Genomic DNA, 25,953 nt, shown 5'->3' on the forward strand with positions numbered 1-25,953 from the left:
CCTAAGGCGTTTGAATAAGGCGGCATTTGCAAGTAACCACTTTATAAAATTACTTTTGGCACAAAAATGATATTCAGCACTGTTTAAGCATTTAAATGAACATCAAATATTAAATGTTCAACTTAAAGGCGCAGCAATATACCGCCTTGATCAAAGAGTTCCCGGAACAACCGACAGGTGATGCTCTAAGCCAACTGATTTTTCTTTTGTTTTTGTTAGGTTACGACATCTGTGATTAAGATTCTTACCAAAATTGTATCACAATACCGTCTTGAATAAATCTAACTCTACACGATTCGATTTTTTACAGTTTTAAAAATGGATTTGAATTTGCAAAAACAAGTTTGTATTAAATTTTGCGTTAAGAATATATTCAATGGTGCGAACCTAAAAACCTTAGAAATGTTCGGAAACTGTTTCGGTAATGATATTTTAAAGAAAACAGCCGTTTGCAAGTGGCATGAACGCTTCAGAGGAGATCGGAGTCCATTGAGGATGACGAATGTAGGGGCATAAAGTCGAAATCAAAAACTGATGAAAACATGAATGAAGTAAAGAAAAAGTTCATTACTGACCGCAAATTAACCATCAGAGAGCTGACAAAAGACTTGAACATTGCTTATGAATCCGTTCAGGACACAGTAGTTATGATTTGGCGGCGCATGTTGCTGCAAAATTGATCCCAAAGAACTTGAATTTCATGCAAGGGTACGATTTCCAAGGCCGAATCCAACCAAACATTCATCAAATGACGAAACGAGGGAGGGGAGAGCGACAAATGATCTTATACCAAAAAAAAAAAAACACGCCGTTTTCAGTCAAAAAAGAAAGCAATGCTCACAGTATTGTAGACCACGAATTTTTGCCAGAAGGTCTGACAGTTAATAAAGACTATTATGTGGGCGTTATGAGACGTTTGCGTTTCGTCAAAAAAGGAACAGTAGGCGGAAACACAACTCGTGGATTTTGCAACATGATAACGAACAGTGCCTTCATTATCCCTGAATTTTTGACCAAGAATGAAACGAATACTATCTAACTTGATCGAGTCAAAAAACCACTACGGGGAACTACTTCGGCGTTTTAACAGCCGAAAGGAAGTACTGGAAAATCGAAGGCGGCTCTGATGGAAATATCGCATGATCGAAAATAGAGTTTCAGAAATGTTTTAAGAGCTGGATCAAACGCTGAACTTTGAAGGCGGTAATATCACTATTGAGGAATACCAAACTTCTGTGTTGAATTTTCTGAATATATTCCGAGAACTTTTTGTTCAAGGTGGTATTAAACAAGAAGGGGGTTTCATAGACCTTCAGAAAAGGCCAAGCAAACGAAGTAGATTCATTTCAGCTGTTTAAGAAAGCAAAGAAATTCTGTGTATTATGCGAGATAAACTTAATTTCGTAGGCGAAAAAAGTTTTCCAATAAATTGGTTTCAGTACCTGGAATAAAAGCGTCTCGGAAGATATGTAGGAAACAATCTCGCCAGAAATAATGTGCTTAAATAGGTACGTCCGGTCAGTGAAATGATTTGGCTGAATGAACAAAAAGTGCTCATGCTGGCGGCTATTAAGTAAATACTTTTAGAAATCCTTGGAAGTGCCCCTCAGAAAAAGAGTAAGGGCCAATCGATCTGTCTGGTGTAAACATCATATTGGTTGGTTGGTTGAAGTGGTGATCCATCCAGATCAACATCTCGTTTAATGGTTATTTATAGCATTACTATATCCAGTCTGTGCAGTGCAAGAGCCTTATTAGGTTGTTGACATCTAAGCCAGTCGGTTGATCGAGACTCTCGTTTTTAATAAATATTTTTCTCTAACTCTTGTTCGATCTTCATCATCACCATCGTTTCCTTTATCACCCATTGGAGCATAGGGCCTCATAAGTCCGGATCGCGGAATTAGGATATCTCGCAAATGCCGAGCAGGCAACAGGCCGAGTCAAAGGTTACGAATAGTGAAAGGCTTTTAGATATGAAAGTTAGCTGCGAATAACCAATAAGCAGCCCCGGACAGCGTTCAGCGGCTGGGAGGACAATGCCCCAAAGTGAAGTTTTTGGATTGCATCGAACTCCTTATAAATCCTGAGAGTGGATGATTTTTTTCGCGTCGTGGCGTGCGTTTTGGCGTCATTCAATAAATAATGGGGCTATTAATCTATGCTTTGATGCATAGCTAGGCTGTACATGAGTGGGTAGGTTCATGCCGCAGGCACGGTAACGGAGGAGCTTCTAGTGAGCCACCGATAGCGTTCACAGACTTTCAGGAAGTTTATTACCAAATGTTTAGTCATTAAGAGGCGGGAGTTCTTACTGAGCCCCCGCTTTCTGATATCTCGGTAAATCTATCAATTTGGATAAGAGTTAATTAGAACAAGCATCAAAAGGTCAAGATTGGAAAGTCTCCTAGGAGTAATCGTCTGTAGAGAAATCACTCTGCTTCTGCAGCCTGGTGCCTGAAGTGCGAAATTCGTGTAATAGTTCTTCTACGATGGAGTCAATTTAAGAATTGTTATTAAAATTTTGTGTGACTGCCTAGCCTTTATCAGTTGTGGCCCCCTGGCCAGTTCAGTTCATCACTAGACCTCTGACTTTGCTACTCTATCTGATCTTTGCTCATTCATCTGACGTCTCCTGGACCTATTAGTTTTCACCAACAAAATGTTTTTCAGAGAATTATTGATCTGCCCTCGATTTGAGCTTTTAGTTTTCGTTTATTCCTCACCTTATCTTACAAATAGTCATTTTATTTATTACATTACATTGCATGCTAAATACCGTTAACACCCTACTGGTATTTAACATTCGTTACAGGAGTAGTCAGTAAATATTCTGTGATCAGCAGCTCCGTTGTTTACGAACCGAGCGAGTGTGAATTCATAATCTACAGCAGCAATCCATAAAGAAATTTGATATACCTACTACTTAAATGCGTGAAAAACATACAGTTAAATTACAATAACAAATAAACAACAGGCTATCAGATGCATGAAACAAAGGGATGCTGGACGGACAGTGCAAGTGACTAAAGAACGGCAACACTTGTCATTGGACAATTTGCATATTTTGCCACATTTTCCATATTCGACAATAATTTGCAATCAGTTGGTAACGATCACGCATCGAGAACATTTACTGAGTCTTATAGTTAGTTGAAGAGGTTAAGGACAGGGATGTGGAAGTTGCATGAATCTAAAGCTTGGTGCTTAACGCAATAAAACTGTGCTTTGGCAAGCTTTGCCTTGTGATTTACTTTTTGCTATACAGAGACTGAGGCGACATAGTAACTGTGGAAGTGAACCTTCGTACCATCTGCTGCTATTCATTTGCATGGCTGGCGCTCTTGACGGCTAACGCCGCCGTTTAATGGCTCCGACCAGTCAAAGCGGCGGCAGCAGCGTACCAAATGGCGTACGAAATTTGTCATCAACTATCAGCTGCCATTTAGCCATTCCTTGCCATCTCCACTTTAGATGTCTCTACTTTGCAGCAGCTCTTCACCATCTGATAAAAAGGCACTGGATGTTTGGGATCGTTGGTGTGTCGCCCGTAAAAGCCAGCAAGCACAAAACAAATAAATAAATAAACAATGTTCCGAGGTAGTTTTCTTCTAAAAATGGTTCAAAATAAAATACTTAACATCGAATTCATTTCTTGCTGCCGCCAGTGACATGTCCACGGTTTTCGTGTCAGACGTTCGCCTCCTTACTTTCTCGATTTTTTACTAAACAAACTACATATTTTTTATAGACTCATGGCTCTACTAGCTTGCGTCCGATTTTTTTTATTGCCAGCAAGTTTGACGTTTTTTTTCCTCTGCTTTTAAGATACCTTCTTGCTTGCAACCAAATTTGTACGCCGCTTGCTTTGTTGCCTAATTCCCTTTTCTTCTGGTATGTTTTCGGAGCACTTTTGTTTTTATACTCGTACCTGCTGTTTGGTTCTTTTTCCTCGTTTGTATGTAGAGGCCTTCAAAATGCTGGCTAATAAAATGTGACAGCCACAGCTAATGAATCGGCGAAGTGACAGTGCGGCGTGAAGCAGGGCGAACCGTGGTGTATTGGAGCAGTCGCTCGGAAGGCATCGATATTTGAATTTCGCTTTTTTGTTTATAATTTTCCTTCTTCTTTCGCTTTTGTTTTGCTTGGCGTAATTTAAAATTGTTTCTTTGTTTTACTTTGTGTGTGTTTCACTTCGCCTGCGCTCATTGCGATTCGTTGCGGTTATCGAGTGCGGGCAGCCGCGACATACCTGCGCGCATGCGCCCCCAGCCACTTCAACGGTCATATTTGTTATTTGCATGTGCGCTTGTATGTGTATCTGATTGTTCCCCAAACGTTTTCTGGCGCTGCCTTGCTTTGTTTTGTTGCTTTGCTCATTCCATATTAGCGTTCTTTATTTCATTGCTTTATTGACTGTTGCTCTGCACTCCGCGCACATTGCTAAAGCGAAGAGTGTTTCTTAGACAGACGCCGTTCTTCGCTTCGGGCGTCGTTGTTATGACTGCGCCTCCTTCACTCAACCAACTCACGATCGTACACGACAATCCAAGTAGATTGAGGGTGTTTAGCCAAGTGTCTGCGTCGCCATGCTGCTCCCATGATCACTGTTGGCTGCGCGCTGCCGTATCTGAAATCTGACTGCGATAAATTGAAAATTAATGAAGTGAAAATAGATGGAACGGATCGCAAATTGCGCCGAGCCAATAAAATATTTTGACATTTGGAGTTATCGTCTTAATCTGCTTGGCTGACTTTAGTTGACCGCGCGGCGGTAGTGGCGTGGCATGATGAGTATGGTATGCCGCATTTTACCTGTGCCTTGCGGCGCATGCGTTTCGCAGCTATTCGTGAAGCGTGAATTTGCCTTTGGCAATTTGTTGGCCACTTGCCACAACAGTTATTTCTGCTGGGCTATTGTTTAGATAGGTGTCAGATTTCAGCAAACAAATCACCTGTTTGCAACATTTTTGCCAAACGTTCATATATTTTTATTACTCTTTGCCTCATTTACTTTTGCCTAACAAAACCAATAATTTAATTTTATTATCTTTTTCCTACTTTCAGCTACTCAACGGCGTTGCTCAGCCTTCCTCCGTTGCTGCAGCTGCCGCAGCCGTCGCCATCTCCGGCGGCATGACAGCGAATAGTATTGGCATTATTGGCGGCAATTCGCCCTCGCCACTATCTGGCGGTAACGATGCGTCGCTCAGCCCATCTGGCGGCTCGACGGCGACTACAACGGGTGGTGGCACAGCCGCGGGTCCGCTCAGTCCAGGTGCAATTTCGCAAACGTCCAACAATGCAAACAACAATAACATTCCCAACTCCGCCGGCTTAAGTATACTGCATAGCACCACCGCAAACGCAATCGGCTTGAGTCTCAGCCTAAATGCAGATGTCAGCGGCATAGGCGGCAGTGGAAGCGAGGGTGATGTTGGCATGGGTATTGATGCTGCCGGCGCCGCTGCTGCCACCACCGCTGTCATGGACGGCACTACGCCCTGCTGTGAAAATGGTCGTCCCATCATGACAGATCCCGTTTCCGGACAGACAGTATGCTCGTGCCAATACGATTCGGCGCGCTTGGCACTCTCTAGCTACTCACGCATGCCCGGCGCTGGCGCGGCGGCTGGCGTTGGTGTTTATGGCACGCCCTATCCATCAACCGAACAAAATCCCTATCCCAGCATTGGCGTGGACAGTTCGGCGTTCTATTCACCGTTGGTAAGTATGTAGCCGCTAGTACTTTATTGCTACAGTTTATAGTATTTAGAGCGCGTATGTGTGTGTATGAAAGTTTTTATCTGCATGCGTGAATGATATTCAAATCGCTGGCGTTTAATTGGATTATCGTTTGTTTGCTTTTGTGGTTTGTGGCACGCCGCATGGACGGCAAAAGCTCGATCCGCTCGTTATGCAAATCGACATCGGCCAGCAGTTAGTGCGCGTGCGCTTGTGTTGTTTAAGTTGCAGCTTTGGCTGTATTGACGAGATAATTGGATTGAGTGCGATGGCATTGAAGAGTGGATTATAAAAGTTAGCGGATTTTAAGAAATGTTCGCCCCAAATTCACTTATTGTTTGCCAAAACATTTATCACATTTATAGAGAAATACCTTATTTCAGATCGTATCACTGAAAATAATATCACAAGCTTTTTCACATTAATAAAATTATATTTCGCCTACCCAAATTCTATACGGGCGGCCTGATATTACGTATTCTATATACGTAGTGCAACTTTCCCCTCAAGCAAAAAACCCTTTACATGGTGAACGAAATTCAGAAGGTGTGTCCAACAGCAGACCGTTAACCGGCTCTCCACCAATTTAAAAGAAGGAGCTAATTGGCTGACGTCACCGGGGCCACGACAGTGGTTTGTTTATGAAAAAACTGAGATTGTATTGGCGATAAAAAAAAAATTAATACTATCTGAACAACCACTGATTGGACAAGTGTGTGGATATACTCGTACGTGTGTGGGATAATTCTGCAGCCAAGTACTCGGTGACGTGACAGCCAAAGTTACTCGCTCGATTCCGTTTTCCACCATAGGTGAAAGCCAAACTTAATAAACTATTTTCCTAGAGAAATTAGATAACAGCACGGAGGGAAAAATGCAGAAATTGGTGAGACCCGCGAATTGTTCTCAGTGAATTTGACAGAATCAGCTGTTTTCTGACGTAATAATTGAGTATTTGTTTTCTTGTTATTATTTTATTGTTTTTAATGTTCATTGTGACTATTGAGCGAATTTATCGTAGTACGCCTTTCTACTACTTGTTTGTCACAGCCAGTAATACTCTTATTTGATTTCTGAAGGCGATTTCATTTCTAAAAAAAGTTTTTGTAACAAATAAACAAAATTCTAATAAAAAAAATTCTTTTATAACTTCTTTTCCATAATTTTTGAAGACGATTTCACTTCTAAACAAACGTGTTTGTAACAAACAAAAACAAATAAATGAATTAAAACAAAATTTGTATAAAAGATATTTTTTGAAATTAAAAATTATGAGGTTAGAAAATTTTGATAAAAGATTATACCATTTTATTAAATAATTTTTTTTTGGTAATAGAAATTCTGACATAAAAAAATTCAATAAAATATTTTTATTTAATTTCTGAAGGCGGTTTCATTTCTAAAAAAAGTTTTTGTAACAAGCAAAAAAAAAAATTTAATAAAAAAACATTCTTTTATACAAATTCAGAATTTAAAATTTTCAGCAAATAATTTGTTTGCTATTCATAATTTCTGAAGACGATTTTACATGTCACCAGAAAATGTGTTTGCAACAAACAAAAACAAATAAATTAATTAAGACAAAAATTATAAAATTTTATAAAAGATTTTTTTTGGAAATGGGAATTATGCTATTAGAAAATTTTTATAAACGATTTTTTTTTTTTATTTCTGAAGACGATTTCATTTCTGAAAAAAGGTTTTTGTATCAAACTAAAAAAAATTATTAAAGAATTTTTTTTTAGAATTTTTTTTTTAATATAAATAAAGTCGTCCTCACAAAGTATAAAAAAAATTATAATTTTTAATTTTTAAATTTAAAAAAAAAAATATAATTTCTAAATTTTAATTAAAAAAAATTATAATTTCTAAATTTTAATTAAAAAAAAATTATAATTTTTAAGTTTTAAATTAAAAAAAATTATAATTTCTAAATTTTAATTAAAAAAAATTATAATTTCTAAATTTTAATTAAAAAAAAATTATAATTTTTAAGTTTTAAATTAAAAAAAAATTATAATTTCCAAATTTTAATTAAAAAAAATAATAATTTTTAAGTTTTAAATTAAAAAAAAATTATAATTTCTAAATTTTAATTAAAAAAAATTATAATTTTTAAGTTTTAAATTAAAAAAATTATATTATAATTTTTAAATTTTAAATTAAAAAAAAACTATAATTTGTAAAGTTTTATAATTTTCGTTTTGTATAATTTCTAAAGACGATTTCATTTCTATTAAAAATTAAAATAATTTTCAATTTAAAAAAAAAAAAAGTAATAAAAGAAATTTTTACGATTTTTAAATTAATATATGAGCCACCGCCCCTTATGTTTTGTTAGAAGGTGCCCAATTTAGTTCACATTGGAGGTGACTATGGCTCTCCCTTAGTCGTTTAAAGACGGGATGATGGATAGTTGAAAACCATTCGTTGTCTTATTTTGTGTTTCACAAAAACACAATCATTAGCATATTCCTGAAGCCAGTATTAGTAGTGGAATGGAGATAACAAAATCAAATAGCTTGAGATGCTAACCGATAGGAAAAACTCCCGAAATTTTTACCACTTCGACTTGAAGTTGCAAGGGTGGAGCGATTTCCTGCAATACAATCGCTAAGGTGCAATTTTCAATAAGAGCGTATGGCGTATGCTGACTGTATTGATATTTTGGGTTTCAAGTTTCGTCTTTTCTTAAATGCTTCTAAGCGTTTGGGCATTGAAATGAGCAGAAACGAGAGCAAAACGAGATAACACATGGTCTGAAAAGTCCCTGGCCTAACAGAGAAAACATTTTTTTTTCTGTTCAAAATTAGTTTTGTTCATGAACTTAATTTCCACCAAGAACAGTGCAATCATTCCAGCGTTACCCTAAGATTTCAGTACCACTTTTATAGAACGATTTATCAGTTGTCTCAGAATAGACCTCAGTTTCAGTGGTGAAGAGGTTCATTCGGGCGAGATTTCTTATCGGCGAGTATTTTTTCTAGATCAGCGAACAGCCAGTAGTCACTGAAAGCTAGATCTGGCAAATATGGTGGATGTGGGAGCAATTCGAAGTTCAATTCATGTAGTTTACCATTGCTGTGGTTGAGTTGTGACACGTTGCGTTGCTGTGATGAAACAAAGCAGTGAGCAAACGTGGCACCAACTTTGAATAGAGCTTTCTCGTGGTCAAATGATCATGCAATATAAAGTCGACACGCTCTTTTGATATCTTTGGGATGCCGGCTAACTCACGCAACTTCACTTTTTGATCTTTCAAAACGTTTTTGTGTATTTTGATTTTTTTTATGTTTTCTGGTGTTACCGCCTCATTTGGAGGTCCACTGCCTTGTGCATCATCGCTGCCTCTACGACCAGAATTGAAGTCAGCAAACCATCGTTTTATTATTGTTTCTGATGGAGCGGAGTCCCCATAACACTTTTCAAGCAATAAAACTAGTGCCATCTATTTGTTAGACCCGGGACTTTTCATCCATGTATTAATTGACGCTTACATCCTCTTTGGGTGTTTGGCCGCATTTCTCTTCCAATTTGTGTTGTGGTTCTTGATGATTTCCCACAAATGGAGGGACCTACAGTTTTAAGCCGACTCCGAACGGCAGACATTATTAATGAGGATCCTGCCAAAGGGGCAACCGCGATTGCAAAAAAAAAACTTTTTCTAACATTTTGGTGTTGCGTGCACGTGTGATAAGTTGGATTGGAAATTTAAAATCTATGAGTTTGATTATCAACCCATTGTGCCAAACGGAGTCAAAGGCTTTTTCAACGTCCAAGAGGACTTTTTAATAATGAAATTAGATTTTATGTGTAAAGGATAAAATACAAAGGATGTATACTAGGCCGGGTCGATTTGTGGGGAGGCAAAAAAATCGCCCATTGCTCTATGAAAATCATATTCTAGGGATCAAAATAAGAAACTTTGCCAATGGAACCATACCTCTAAAACGAATTCTGATGTCCCCCAATTTGGGTCGAACTTTTTAGTTTCTTTTCTCATGTTGAGGCCAAAAATGGTGATATTTTGAAATGATTGTATGGGGAACCCCCCAGGGGAGTTCCAGGGGGTGTGCCACTGGCATGGGTGGATCGGCCGTCCAAAGTTAGTGAGGGTCGGTCATACATTTGGACTCGATTGGAGCACTCTAAATGGGTCAAAGTGGGATTTTTCGTTCGTCCCGAATTGGGGGACATTAGAATTCGTTTTAGAGGTATGGTTCCTTGGGCAAAGTTTCTTATTTTGATCCCTAGAATACGATGTTCACAGAGCAATGGGCGATTTTTAAATCGACCCGCCCTAACTCGTATGCTGCACACACTTAACAGAATCTGGAACATAATATGGAATATTCAGTTCCTGCCCATAAGTTTCAATTTTTTTAAATTTCAGTTCCAAGAAAATTTAAAATATTGTCAGAAAGGAATTTAATTAGAGGTGCTTGTTGCAGAATTTAATATTTCATAAATGCAAAAATATCCCAGGTACTTGCAAATATATCCACTTACACATACATACACACATATGCACATGTGGCTGTGAAGGAGTATACAAAAATGTATTTTAGTCACTTCCGTTCTGACCTGACATTCGCTTGCTGATTTTTGTACAATATAAATATATATGTGAGCACACACATAACACACACACACACACTCTTTTACATACATAAGTAAATTTAGTTGACATTACAAATGTTCCTGTTAGTACTCGTATTTATGTTGTTTTCATTGTTGTCGCTGCTTTTGCATTGCTTGTTGCTCGTGTTTTACACTTGCATTTATGTTAACTAAACTAAAACATGACAACAACAGGAATTGCAATGTATTATTTTGGCGGCGAGACACCTTTATTTTGAGTAAACATATATACTTACAAATATTATTTCTGTGTATTATCTCCGCTGTGCCGCCATTCTCTTTCGAACTATTTGGACTAAGTTTAATTTTGTTTCTTTTTTTGTTGTTGTTGTTGTTGACCACAATATAAATAAATGCATTCATTCATTGAGTAGTGTTGCCGCCATCATAGCGCGGGATCGCTCTGACGTCTGCTTGTTTGTCTGCCTGCCTGTTTGTGGTTGCCTCTCATGTCAGCACTGCCATTGTCAGTTAACTTTTGCTTTGGATTTTTTGATTTTTTGTTTATACAATTTAAGCTTTTGTTGCTTCTATTCTTTATAGAAATTACTATTGTTGTATAGTTTTCAAATTGTTATTATTCAATTGCGATTCTCTTTTATTCTTAGTATTGATTTTTAGTTGCATTGCTGGTTGTGTTGCCTCACTCATGGATTGAGTTGAGTTTACTGATTGCTTTTGAGAAATTAATCGAAAAAGTGTATGAAATAGGAAAATCAAAGAAACAAGTGGAAATGCATTGACTAGTAGTATTTTAGTAAAAAAAAACGCGCTTTCTGCTAAAGCTGATTTAATTAAAATTTAATTAGAGTATATTTTAAGTTTTGAAACTTTTCCTAATCTATGCATTTCACATTGCTTGTTCTTGTAGAGTAATCCCTATACGCTGAAAGAAGGCAATGCGGGCTCTGATATGTCTGCTTGGACATCGGCAAGTCTGCAGCCCACCACTGGTTACTATTCTTACGATCCGATTGCTGCATATGGGTAAGTACTTCAACATAGACATTCATTTCCCACAGTTACAGTGATTTATTGATAAAAGAAATAAATCTCGAGCACTCGAAACTGAAAGCGATGAGTTAAGACGTGTTGACAATATGTTGCTTGATATGAGTTTGAGCAGCTTATCAGTGAATATATGACGCTTTTTGTTTCATCTCATGATCTCAATGGCCTGGCGTGCCAACTAGCCGCTGGCGTAAGTAGCGCATGCAATGTACGTGATTTATTACTTTCTCCAAAATCGAAAGTTTTTCTTTTCTTTTATGGTTAACATTTTAAATTGATTCCGTTCAATGCAAGATTTGAAACTTTAGCCCCACAAAATGAACTTCACAGATTGCCGCAAAGATTTTTAGTTTAAAGACTTCTTCTACTTGCCTTTAAAGTCATTTTAGCTACTGCGTGAGAATTTCTCAAATATTAATGCAAGTAACGGACAAAATAAGTAAAAACATTCCTGCAGGGAAAATACGAAGTGTGAACTAGACTACTACCAGTTCACTTTTCAGCTCAACCAGTTCGTGCTCTTACTTTTTTCCATATTAGTAAGCAGTATTTTCGACACTTTGCACTCGATCGGTGAGTCTCGCTCACCATTTTGTTTGCTGTGGAAATTCGATGTGATGTGCCACTACCAAACAAAGGAAAATTACAAAGGCTAAAGTTTAAGAAATCCTCTTCGTAAAGATTTAAAAATACATTAAATATTAAAATTTAAAAGTTTTATGTGTTAAGAAATTCACTAAAACCGGTACGAAACGCTTCGAGTTGCTGGTTAGTTTGCGCAGAAACGGCCACGAGTGCAAACGGTTAATAATTTTCCTGTCATGCATCACCAAAATACCAGTTAAAATATGAGTTTTTAATAGCCAAGGAAGTTCTAGTACAAATTGTTTCTAAAATAAACAGTTTCAGACTAATTAAAGTATTGGGTTGGGGAATAAATTAGTAGAGTTTTTCCTGAAGATTTTTATTTAAACAGAAAACAACAATTACATATATCAAAAAGTTAATCAATTAAATATTCGCCTTTGCTGTTTACAACCTCTTCCCTCACCTCGACCAATTTGTTGATGCCGTTCCTTCAAAAATCGGCTAGCCTGGTGTCAAAGAAGTTGTTGAGCCAGTTTTTAAGGACCTCTTTGTTATCGAAAGTAATGCCCTTCATATGGTTTGACAGGGAGCGAAAAAGATGGTTATCAGTCGGTGCAAGGTTCGGAGAATGCGCTGGATGCTGAAGGACCTCCCATTCGAGCACTTGGAGTGCAGCTTTGCTGACTTGTGCAAAATGGGACGTGGCATTGTCGTGAAGAAGTATGGTTTGACTATGTCAATCAGGTCTTTTCAGTCGAATAGTCTAATTCCCGCGGTGTAGCTGGGCAATGCAGAGATCCTTGTTGACCGTGGCCTTCTTTTCGAGCATTTCTCAGTGCACCATACCCTCCCAATCCCACCAAACACATATCAAGATATTCTTTGAATGAAGATCCGGCTTGACTCTCGGCTTTGGCATATCTCCTTGAGCTACCCACTCCTTTCTTTGCTTCATATTGATGTATAGGTACCATTTCCCATCTCCCGGTACAAAAGCGCTGTTTATGATCACGTGTTGCTCGATGGCGGGCGAGATGCTGCGGTGCTATTGGAAGGCGACTTTCTTTGTTTTTTTCATTGAATTCGCGAGGTACCTAGGCTTTCAATTTTACGGCAAATCCCATTGAATTAAGGCGATTGAGAATCGTTTTATGATAGCAGTTCATTTTTAATCACGACTGGTTTGGCGACCGTTCTCCTTCAAAAGTGATTTGAGACGTTGTTCTTCGAATTCTGAAGGGCTCCACCTCCACATTAAAATAAACTCATTTAAGGCAGTGGCTAGTACGCTCAATCTGGCGTTTAATCTAAAAAAAATGTAGCATCATGCACATAACTCATAGCCCCAATGTTATGGCGTTTTTAATTTTCTTCGCCTTCATAGATGAGTCTTAAACTTTTTTTATGAAAAAGTCAACAAATTTGCAGACAATCATTGATCATTTTACTACCGGTATTATTCGGGTCAATGACGAACTAGTGTGATTTCTTCTATTAACTTCCTGCATCTGAACCATTTCTATGTTTCCTGTGCTTCCACACGAGCTTGGGTTTTCCCTGCAGGGATACAACTCAGCCCAACACTCCGCCAGAGATTTTCTATTTGCCCGCCAGCCGCAATCGTCGAGTTCGTCCACACATCCACATAGTCTGCGGTTGCAGGCAGCAAACAACAAAAACATGGCAGCATGAAAAAACAACAATTTTAACAACATACTATAAACCCAGCTAAATCCCTACTGTATACTTATTGTCTGTGGCAGCAGTTCAACAAGTGGAAAACAGCGTAAGTCTATCGCCCACTTCTTTTGCCTTCTCTGATTGGCACGGGCAATATGCTTTCATTTTCCGTACTGGTGACCGTAACTGCCTTTTTTCCTCAATGTTGTTCAATGAGATTTTTCTTTTTGTTTTTATTGTTGTCGAATGCGGCACTTAAAATTATTGAAAGATTTAAATTCGATGTGCGTTCAGGCGTAGTGGAAAAGCTTTTAAATAAGTATCTACGAGATGGCCAGCTGTCATTTTCAAGGTTTTTCGCTATGAATTTCCACGCTGGAAAAGCAACATAACTAAAGCAGAAACGATTGGGAAACTTTTTTGTGTTGTAGTTTCTGTAGAATAAAACTTGGTGGTTTAAAGATTTAAAGGATATGTTTTAGAAATCCCCAAAAATATGTTGCAGATTACATTGGCAATGAAATTTTATTAAGTGAAATTCTAAATGTAAAAAGTGCTAAAACACTTTGATTGGGATTATATACTCGTATATTTGGAAAGCCAATAGGAGTGTAAATTTAGATTTTTACTTAGCAATGGGGGCAGAGTAGCGAACATCTGAAAAGTAAGGCTTTTAAGTCGGATTTTGATTGGATAACAACTTTTCTTAAGTCCACTTCAGAAATTTTAATTATTTTGTCACTCAAATATTTTGCCTTTTTAAGCTATTTCCACAAATGAAAGAAAAAAATATTAAAATAAAATTATGTGTGGTGAATTATTTAGTTATCAGAATATAATGGATTCGGCAATGAATTTTTGGCTTAAGTGGCTTTGGCTGCGGTGTAGTATACGATTTTGTGTGAACTCGTGGAGTTAACTACGAGTATAAGTATAGTTTTGGGTATATTTGACATATGTGCCCATTGACTGATTTGCTGACGAACTAAGGCATAGTCTAGAAAGTCTGAAATTATCAAAGTTATAAATTGGGCTGGAATTTCTGTATATTTGTAGGCCATAGAGTTTGCAATACAATTCAATACAAAAAGTTAATTCAGAAAGTCCATTTGAATTGGAAGTGCACATAATGGCATTGTAATACAGGTAGCCCTCCTTCGACACGGCATCTTATAACACAGTAACACGATAAGAAAATTGTAAAAAACTTTGTAAAGTAATGTACTTCAACAGCCGCGGTGAGGCTTGCCGTCTTAAGGAAACAGTGCTGCCACTGGGACATTTCTGTCGCACATTTCTGCCACATTTCCATCTCAGTGAGTGCTGGAAAATTTATTTCTTTTCATCTTCGTGGCCTGAAAGCAAAAGTGTCTCACGCTGCTGGTCAGCAGTCTCCGTCAAGCAGCGATGTTTTAAAGAATAACTGCTTAACATTAAATTTCAGTCCCAAGCCATGTCCAAAAAAGAAAAAAAAGACCACGTTCAAGAGGGAATTTATTTCTCTAGAAGTAAGGAAACAAATCTTGAATCGTCTTTTAAAGGGAGAAAAAGCATCTCACATTGGAAAAAGTCATAATTTCAATGGAGCAACAGTTCGGAATATCAAGAAAAATGAAAAAGAAAGAAGAAGTGCAGTTGCCGCAGAATCATTGACATCCGCAAAACGTGCAGCTCGCCCCCGGGCGTCAATAGAAAAGGCACTCAGCATTTGGATTGATGATTGCTGTCCAAAAAAAATTCTTTTAGATGGCAATATCATCAAACAAAAAGCACTAAACATTTACAAACCAAATAAAAAACAAGAAGTATTCTTTGTCACTTTGTGGCAAGTAAAGGTTGGTTTGAAAAATTCAAAAAGCGTTTTGCAATTCATAGGAGAATCCAAGGAGAATCGGCATCGGCTGATCATGAAGCCATTAAGAGGCATCCAGAAAAAACTAAAAACATTATAAAAGAGCAAAGATACACAGCCGATCAAGTTTTCAATCCTGACGAAACTGGATTTTGGTGAAGAAAAATGCCCAGTAGAACCTTTATATCGAAAAAGGAAAAAACAAAACCCGAATTTAATGTGCCTAAAGAACGTCTAATGCTCCTTCTGTGCAGTAATGTCTTTTGTTTTTTGTTGAATATACATTTTTATTTAATAAATATTATTTTTATTTTTATATTTTTATTAATAAATATTTAAATAAAAATTAAGTTGTTTATGTAGAATAAAAAAAAGTAATAATAATAAAAAATTTAGTAAGTTTTCGGAACGTATCCCCGTTTTTATACTGGCTCTGGGTCTCGTACAACACGGCATTTTCTAGGAACCTATCTACCGTGTTATAAGAGGGTTACCTGTATATTCAATATAGATTTCCACTAATGAGTACAAAAACCAACATTTTTACTCTATTACATAGATAATAATCTATTGAGCAAAAATGATTGCGTATCGACTTGAAGCATTTACTTAAAATACTCAACAGATATGGCATCAAAGCGCTTAGATAATACCGCCAACAACTCTAATAATTAGTGCTGATTTGGTTAGCTGAAGTAAAACTCCATTCCAGAGCCATTCAAGTCAAACCAATTACTGTACGAAGGTGTCTCAGGCGCAGATAACAAAATTACTTAACTGAATGTAAAATCCCACTAAAAGAGTTTGTTAGCGGCATTGGTGGTGGTGGTGGCGCACAGTGTCGCGAGTAGTAACAAAAATTAAAAATCAAAATTTTTTCAATTTTGTTTATATTATAAAGGTTAACATCTTAAAGTAATAAATAAAAAGGTAACAAACGTTTTTCTTGTGAATTAATTTTTGCACTTATCACAAGATAATTATTTACTTATTTATTGTTTACCAATTACTCGTATAGACTAAATATGAGTTAAAAAATTTAACTTAAGGGGGTATTCTATTGTAGAGGCATGAATTTGAGGTGTTTTTGCGGGTGCTATAAATAAATAACGAAAAATACTTTTACTCTACATTTTTTTACCAGACATTTTTTAATCTTTTAACAATACATAAAAAAAGTCAAAAACCAAAAACTGAAAATGTTATAAGCCGTTGAAGTGATGGGTTCAAAAAAAAAAAATGGCGCGCTAAACTTGTCATGATTGCAAGCTTGCTAATGATCTAAAAAAAAAAACTGGAAAAGGTTATTAATTTAGATCAATGCCACTATCACTTTAACAAAGAAAAAGTATAAAAATGTGATTTTTTTTTGCTAAATTACGGCTCTCCGTAAAAATAGTACATTTTTTTCTACTTTTTTTGACATTTCTGAATTTTTTAAAAATAGTAAAAAAAAATTTATTTTGTTAAAATAATAGTTTGTACGATAGAGATATATATTGGGAAAACTCACACCAAATTTCAGGTATCATGTAGTTTCGAGAAAAACGCGTTCCAAGATTTCAGACAAGAGCGATGGGAAATGATGTTATGTCACCAAAAAGGCCATAACTCATGAAATAAAAGGAGTAGTACCTAGTACCACTAGAGTACCCCCTTAAAGCTACTTATTTCAAAGCTAAAATTTAGATCTTTAGTATAATTATTGCATATGCGAATACATTATGTGAGTGGGTCATTAAATCCATAATTAGTAGCGTGTACATTTTCAACGAAAAAACGACTCCTTCTTGTTTAGTGGTATGGGTTTTGAAATTTAATCAGATCAGAATTTAAACAGAATTGAAAAACATGCTCTTCTATCTTCCAAACTCTGCAAGCCAAGTAATTTACACCTGCCAACATATGATAGTTTGGAAGACCATTCGGTCATGATAAAGTACGCAAATCATTTCTTTTCTTCTTTGAACTTTTGCAATTTTACTAGTAGATAGTTGATAGTATGGATTCCAGATAATGCAACTGTGGTCCAAATTACTACACACTAAGCATAGATACAGCGTTTTGAGAGTTAACGGATCAATAAAATTAACAGTATTCCTACGTTGGAAACCGATCATAGTAAAGGCTTTCGACGCAACACTATCGATGAAATTGGAAGATGAAATTTTTAAATGAAAAACTAAGTTCAGGTCCTTGATTGTGTTATTACGACAAAACGTAGGACTATTTAGTGCATAATTCAAAATTTCTTTCTTCATATTCTTTGGCAAACGTCGCGACACAGCACTTATTCACATTCAAGTGCACATTATTTGAATACGAAATTGGGTATAGTACACTAAATAATTAGTCCAATAAGCGGATTTAGTGATTTAAATATTTAGTGATACTTACAGCCTTATTTTAACTACCACTAAAATATTAATTGTAGTGTACTTAGTGCTAGTGCAAAATGCCCCAACCTGTTTGAGGAACACTAATCAATGTAATTGTTGGTGGTATTGTGAATCTCAAAAAATATAATAGATTCCCTTCATCTGCATACATAAAACAATCTGCTATTCTGTTATAAAATAATAAATAACGGGTGATTTTTTAGCTATTATCTTTTTAAGCAGTTGGTTTAAACAGCTGACGCACGTTTCGTGTTTTGTTTCACTGTCAAACATCTTCAGTTTGGTCTATAATTTAACAATGAATCGTCTTACAAACGAACAACGCTTGCAAATGCAGAATTTTTGGTTAATGGGATCTTGGAAAGTTGGCCGAAGATCCACTTTTTTATCGAAAAATTGTGTTCAGCGCCGAAGCTCATTTTTGGCTCAATGGGTACGTAAATAAGCAGAATTGTCGATTTTGGAGTGAAGATCAGCCAGAAGAATTGCAAGAGCTACCAATGTATCCAGAAAAGGTCACAGTTTGGTGCGGTTTATGGGCTGGAGGTATCATTGGATCGTACTTCTTCAAGGATGCTGCGAATCGTAACGTAACTGTGAATGGTGAGCGCTACCGTGAAATGATATCCAACTTTTTTTTGCCCAAAATGCGAGAGCTTGACTTGCATGACATGTGGTTTCAGCAAGACGATGCCACATGCCACATGCCACACAGCACGCGTAACAATGGACTTGTTGAGAGGCGAGTTCGGTGAACATTTTATTTCACGTTCGGGACCTGTCAATTGGCCACCCAGATCGTGCGACATAACGCCTTTAGATTACTTTTTGTGGGGCTATGTTAAAGTTCGTCTCTATTTAGACAAGCCTGCTTCAATTAACGCATTGGAAGACAACATTAAAGCATTTATATGTGAGATACCGGCCGAAACATTGGAAAGAGTATGCCAAAATTGGACTAATTGGTCCATCCCATTTGAAGCGCAGTCGCGGTCAACATTTGCATGAAATAATTTTCAAACATTAAATTATATGGACTGTACTATCGATTTAAATAAAAATTTAGCTCTATAGCTCTCAAAAAATCAACCTTTAATTACTTGTGGTACCCCGACCAAGCATTTATTGATATTTGTGATGTCAGTGCAAGCTTGGAAAAAATCCGAGCAGGTTACTTGTTATACCAAAGGAACGAAGTTTTTTCAGAAGAATAACATGATCCACTTTATCACGCGCTTTGGAGAAATTAGTATAGATGACAGCCAATTGCGCTTGATTTTCAAACGCGCTTATTATTTTATTGGCGATTAAATCCAAATTTGTGCAAGTTGATCTTAGGGGAACCAAACCATGTTGATGAATGGATATGAGTGACTGAACATGACTATGAATGAACAGTAATTGCGGAATTTTTTTTAGAAAATCAAAGGAAACTAAATCATGGAACTAAATAACATTGTACTGTAATGTATTACCCATTTTGATCAATGACTTCTGATTTTTATTAGAAAAAACTAAATCAGGCACGATTTGACGTCATCATAATTATCGAAATTTTTACCATTCAAGGAGTTTTGTAAAGATCGAAACAAAAAGTAATCAGATGGTGCAAGGTCAGGACTATATTGTGGATGTGGCAAAACATTGCAACCAAGCTCGAATAATTTTTGCCGAGTGGCCAAAGATGTGTGTGGCCTTGCATTGTCATGAAGGAATACAATACTTTTTCGATTTCGGGCCGCTTTTCTTCAACTGCATTGTTTAATTTCGTTATTTGTTCAATGTGGACATGAGAATTCATCGTTCGGTTGGGTGACAATTCCTTTGTAATCTCACCAAACTGATAACGAATTGATGAATATCAGCTTTTGCTGTTGTTTGAGTTGGCTTACCTGGCCTGCTCCACGATCTCTTCCGTTTGATATTGTTGTAAACAACCCATTTTTCATCGCCTGTTATAAGTCGTTTTAAAAATGGATAATTTTCTTTCAAATGCGTTCATTTCATCTGCAAATGCGTTGCGTTAAATGCGTTTCTTTGAGTTTGTGAGGAACCCATGTATCGAGTTTTTGAACATAGTGTTTTAAGTGATTTTCAATGCGTATATGCGCTACAAGAAGCTTCTCTGCAATCTCACGTGTTGTACTGTGACGATCCGAATCGATTATTGCTTTGATTAGGGCGCCATCAACTTAAACTGACGACCACAGCGTATTTCATCTTTGAGTGAAAAATCAGCAGAACGAAATTCGGCAAACCAATTTAAACACTGCCGTTCTTTTAAGGATTCGTCACCATAAACAGCACAAAACTTTTTATCAGCTTGCGATGCGGTTTTCCCTTTGCGGAAATAAAAAAAGCAAAATATGACGAAAATGTTCTTTTTGATTTTCCATTTTTCAACGAACGCCAAACGAAAACTACACAACCGATCAACAAACTTTTTTTACCGATTGACAGCTGAATTGCCAACTATCAAATAACAAAATGTGTATTACATTTGTACTACGTTTGCAAACCTAAAAATTCAACTGAAGTCATCTATGAGTGAAATCCGCAATTTCTTATGTAGTTCACAACCCAATAGATTGTAGATAGTATATTTATGGGGGCTTGGACAGATCCAAGAAATTAGTCAGGATGACCACTTTGCTGCACCCGGATGGATTACAGTGAAAAGATAGATACAGTATGGACTGTAAGCCTGCTAAATTTGGTTTGAGGTCACTCTTCCGCAAATCTTTTGGATTGATTGATGAATCTTAAGAGATCCGGAAGAGGAACTTAATACAAACTCAGTATCCCAAGTCTGATTATATTATGGAAAACGCCTGAAAGCTACAAAGAAAATGATCTGCAGGTCCTCGTTTTCCTGACAGAATGGGCATATTGGGTCTACACACTACGTTGTGCACTGTGATTACACCCACCAGTACTCTGATTCCCTTCCTACTTAATTTCAGGAGAAAGGTCGCTAGTTTGATTTCTTCACAAAGCACTTACCTACTCTGAAGGAGCCCAATTCAGAGAAAAAGATCTTCTATGGGTAGACCTCATTGGATCGATGCAGAATTGTCACCTAGAAAGGGTGCAGGGCCTAGTGGTATGCTCATTAGCCAGTTTATCAGCCAACTCGTTCCTTGTGACACGGCAGAGTTCAGGCAACCAAATAAGACAAATTTTGTTGTGTTTTGCAACACTGCTCAGTTTTGTCTTACATTCACCGACTAATTTCGAGGAGCCGCGTGGGTTAGCATTGGACATTGAATAAACTTTGTACCTTTGTCACTTGATGAGGTAGGAAATGATACTGGTGTTTGCCTTTCAAAGATCTTTTAATGAAAACTTTTCGAAATATGGTCTTCCCACGTGTGTATACGTACTTTTCTGAGGCCCTCACCTCATTTGAAATCGTGTTTTATTGGGTGCTTCTTTAAAAGCGCGTAAATCAGAAACAAAGCAAGATTTATTATCTTTGTTTCGAGTATTTTGTTTTTTAATCCATTATTAAAAAATAAAAATTTGTTTTCGGCCATACGAAGTTCTTTCAAAAAGTTGTCAGCGTTCCAAAATGGTCAAAAAAGGTATGTCGCTGGCGACACGTTTTCCGGGACTCCAGGTGCCTGAAATCAAAAAAACAAAAAGGTTTTTGCTTAGTATGAATGTCGTTTTCATGTGAGGTACGATCTTTAAATACAAAAAATAATAAATTGAAAAAATGGCGGATTTTCAAAGATGAAAAACCGTTTTTCGACCTGTTTTTGATTAAATACTAAACAAATTTTTTGCGAAAGATCGTAGTTTACAGGATAACGACATGAATTCTACGTCATTTAAATTTTATTTCGTCAAAATCGGTTAGTAGAACCGGCTATATCTGTGTCCATTGCCTATGTGAAGAAGAAGAACGATTCTTTGAAGGCGGATAACTTTTTGAACGATCCTCCTTTGGCTAAGAACAACTTTTTTATTTTTTAATAATGGATCAGAAAATAAAATACTGAAAACAAAAATAAAAAGCCATTTTTCGTTTCCGTTTTACACGCTTTTAAAGAAACACAAAAAAAAAATGAGGCGAGAGCCCTCATAAATTTTAAATAAAATCGAAAATCGTTTACCACCTTTGTCCACTGTGCGTCGGCGATAGCACTGCTACCTCAATCAACATTCCAACTGACAATTAGTTGTTTTTTGTTTTTGCTTTTCTTCTTAATTTCTAACTGAATATTGCACGCTTGTATATCGGAGCGTTTATTACGCTGTTGACATTGGCGCGGCTTGTTGCTGGTTTGTTAGTTGATTGCTGTTGTTTGATTGTGCGGTTGACGCTTTGGCAATATTTACAAATTGCATATTCGATGGCCGCAACTCGACTTAAGTAAACCGAGCGCACGTACATACAAACCCGCATTCACACACAGTTAGATACTTATAAATAACGCCCGATCCATCATTGTCAACATTGGCTGATGTTTGTGAAATTGGTTAGAAAATTGCATTGCAGGCGGCGACAAGTGGGTGGGAATGCCGCTGAGTATCTGTCAATTAGTAAACACTTGTGTACAAATATTTGCAAAATAATTAAAAAAGTAACGATGCATTTTTATTTTCTTTACAGTTACGGTTCAAGTTATGATTTGGCTGCGCGCCGCAAGAATGCCACACGTGAATCCACAGCCACCCTCAAAGCGTGGCTCAGTGAGCATAAAAAGAATCCCTACCCCACCAAAGGTGAGAAAATAATGTTGGCCATCATTACGAAAATGACGCTGACGCAGGTCTCAACATGGTTTGCAAATGCACGCCGACGGCTGAAGAAGGAGAATAAAATGACATGGGAGCCAAAGAACAAAACCGACGATGATGATGAAGCAATCATGTCCGACGATGAGAAGGAGAAAGATGCTGATGAGGCTGAGAAATTGAATGGTGGAAGCGGAGTTGTTGATGGTGTTAATGGAGTTTATGGTGGTGGTGCAGCTATAGGCGGTGAATTGCGAAAAGGTGAGTTTGAGAAAACTTTAGCGAAAAAATTATCAGAGAAAATAGGCTATTTATCAATGGTTACACTTTCAGTAAAAAAACGGAATACTTTTTTATATTAAAAAAAAAAAACAGACTGTTATTAAAGCTGTGAACTTTTAACAGCAACTTTAAAAACTTACATTTTAACTTCAGTGCTGAGTACCTGGTGTTTTTTAGCTGCAAGAAAATTATCGATACTGATGACCATGGTTTGACAGCTGATAATGACCAACTGAGTTGACATTTTTTTCTTATTTTATCCACCTGATTATAATAAAAAAATTAAATTCAACAAAATTTCTATTTTGTTTTATCATTTTAAGTTCTTACCTCTTAAAAAAACATCCGACACTTACATTGCACCATAAGTCGTTTTTGACCCTTTTGGCAAATGATTCACAGAAATGGTTATGGTGATATTAACTACTCATTTCTCTTACAACTCATATCTTAGCGCCACTGTAAACGTAAGTCATCCCATTGTGCTTCTTGAGCAAATTGTCTGTGCCATTTCTATTTTCCATTTAAGTGGCTTATTGCTTCGCGTACACTTCAGACACGCTTTTGTTTTTTGGCAAAGCATTCACCCGTTGCCTTTGCACTTTGACGTTGCTGCTCATGGCCATTTGAACTTGCGCTTGTTTTCTTAGACTAAGGCCACGCGCACACGTAGAGCTTATAACGGAACTTACAGCTTATCTGTTCTTTGAACTCATGGCTGAGCAAAGATTTTTTCAAAAAAGGCACCTGAGGACATATTGTAATGGTATGCCAAAATTTGGTCCGTAATAATCCGGCTTGAATAATTTTAAACTTTTTTATCCCCCAAGGTCAAATAAGCGTAATTTCACTATCAATTGTTGCTCATCCATTCTGTTTACAAACTAACTACAATCTTTGTAATGGAGGCGTGACCGCCGTGACTTGGAAACTATTTGACCAAGTCGATTTTAACAAACTGCGTTGTAGGTTAGGTTAGTTAGGTTGCTTGTTTAACTCAAGACACTCGGCCGCCCTAAGGCCCCATTTGTTTTCCTTGCTGCGTTGTAGGAACTTATAACTTTTATTATTCGCAATGTATTCAATAAAATGTGTAGTCGCTACTATTGGCTATAATGGCTTCCAATTTTCGAGTCATACTTTGTGTTAATTCCTGCGCATGGTGAGGAAGTAATCGGCTCCAAATCAACTAAATTTGACTTGAGTTTTTGCTTAACTCTGGCCAAAACACCAAAGAGGCGACTTTGCAAGGCAATCCAACATTTCAACCTTATTTTGCTATTTTAACTCTATACTCCTTCGGTTTCGACTCTGGGGATCGTTGCTTTCCTGTAAACTCCTGTAATGGTTGGCTGGTTCTTTCATTCATCTTCGCTGCTGACGGTAATGCTCTTGATATATTTTATTCATCAAAACTGCACTCAAATTGGCGGTAAACAAAAATAAACGACCAAATACTTTTTCGGAGAAGCAGCCGCAAACAAGAACTTTAACTCGTTCCCACGACAGTCGGTTCTACGTTTCCGGAACGACCCGGCTTTATATCCGGCCAAGGACTGTTCCTTCAGCAGCATTGTCCATATATGTATGGAGAATGTTTATGCTGCTACTACAACAAAAACATCAAGAACTTTAACTGGATGCTTCTCGTTGAAGTTGCCGATTATCAGCAGAACACCTAGGCTGCGGCAATTCGCCCAAGTGTAAAATTCATCGGTGAGTATTATGTTCACCCAATTCCGTTCTGAATACTTGCGTGGGTATTTTTTCAATATGTGATAATGAGAGCTGAGGCCTTTTCAATATGCTTCGAAATTTCAGATCTGCTGCACGTACGCATCCTCGAATCGAATCTTTGGATGCATTAACACCCCTTTTCCATAAAACTACTTCAGCTTCATCCAACGATAAATGCGGCCTTGTCACGAACAAATTTAATGATGTTTTATCCCGCTTTCGAGAGATATATTTCTTGTATCCCGTCGGACGAAGTCGTCAACGTTTTTAACTTATAACGACTTCGACTTCTCATTTGCAGTCAGCACTTATGTTTTTCTATAACGGAACTTTAAGTTTGAATTTTGGCGGTCACACTTCCATTAGACAGACTGTATGCGCATATGCTTGTATGTACATATATACAGTATTTTTCAGTTAAACACGGGTTAAGACGAACTTCCGTCTAAGACGAACCACATCAAAAAGTACCGATCGAATTTTGAGGAAATACACGTACTTTTCTTCGCTTAAAACCATCTCTCTTAAGGTGGACCTACAAACACATTTGGCTACGGTGACCTACTCTCTATAACACGCACTTTAGGGCGCTGAAAAGTCAAGCATTCTAAACCACGAACGAACCCAACTGGGTTTATGCCTGAAAGTAGGTGCTGATCTAACACTCTCTTTTATGATTGCCGTTCACTGTGTTTGCTCTCTCAACGTTGAAAAGTTCGTCTATCAGTTAAAATATAAGCTCCGCTATAAACTCGCCGTGTGCACGGGATCTTAGTGTAAAGGCAGCTCAAAGTGGTGAGCGAACTATATAATGAGTTTGTTGCTTCTCTTGGCAGGGTGAATCGAAAAATAGCACGAGCTCAAGCAGAATGACAATTTTTCAAGGAAACTTATGCTTTTGCAAGGAATTATGTGAATAGAAGTTGCGGCTTATATTAACTTAAAAACGTTTGTGATTTTTGTAATTTTTAGAATTTATTATTTATTCCAAATTTTATAAATAGCTAAACACAAATTTTATCTTCAAGTATACGTCAATTAGTACTCGGAAAAGTGAAGAATTCTTTTTCTATCACTGATTCCTAAACTCTTTTTGGAATTAGTTGTCCTGCAAAATTTGTTGGAACCCCTTCACTGGAACCACGTATTTCCACAAGTCAAGCTCCTCGACTAGTTGAGCCTGAGCAAAGCGTAAATTGAATGCCATTTCTTTAGAAATTAATTGGAAATTTAGTCAGCTTATGATTCTCTTCGTTGATTCACCCTTAAAGTACC

General features: G+C 37.1%; 1 protein-coding gene across 1 annotated transcript in view; it reads left to right on the forward strand.

Moving 5' to 3' along the window:
* Window positions 1-25,953, forward strand: part of LOC128861293 (homeobox protein caupolican) — a 53,652-nt gene that overhangs the window by 22,244 nt on the left and 5,455 nt on the right. The window contains exons 2-4 of the mRNA XM_054099327.1: window positions 5,068-5,727; window positions 11,258-11,373; window positions 22,535-22,920. Coding sequence (XP_053955302.1) covers window positions 5,068-5,727; window positions 11,258-11,373; window positions 22,535-22,920 — 1,162 coding nt within the window. The remainder of the gene's footprint in view (window positions 1-5,067; window positions 5,728-11,257; window positions 11,374-22,534; window positions 22,921-25,953) is intronic.

This window comes from Anastrepha ludens, chromosome 4, assembly GCF_028408465.1.
Source record: "Anastrepha ludens isolate Willacy chromosome 4, idAnaLude1.1, whole genome shotgun sequence".
Classification (NCBI taxonomy): Eukaryota; Metazoa; Arthropoda; class Insecta; order Diptera; family Tephritidae; genus Anastrepha; species Anastrepha ludens.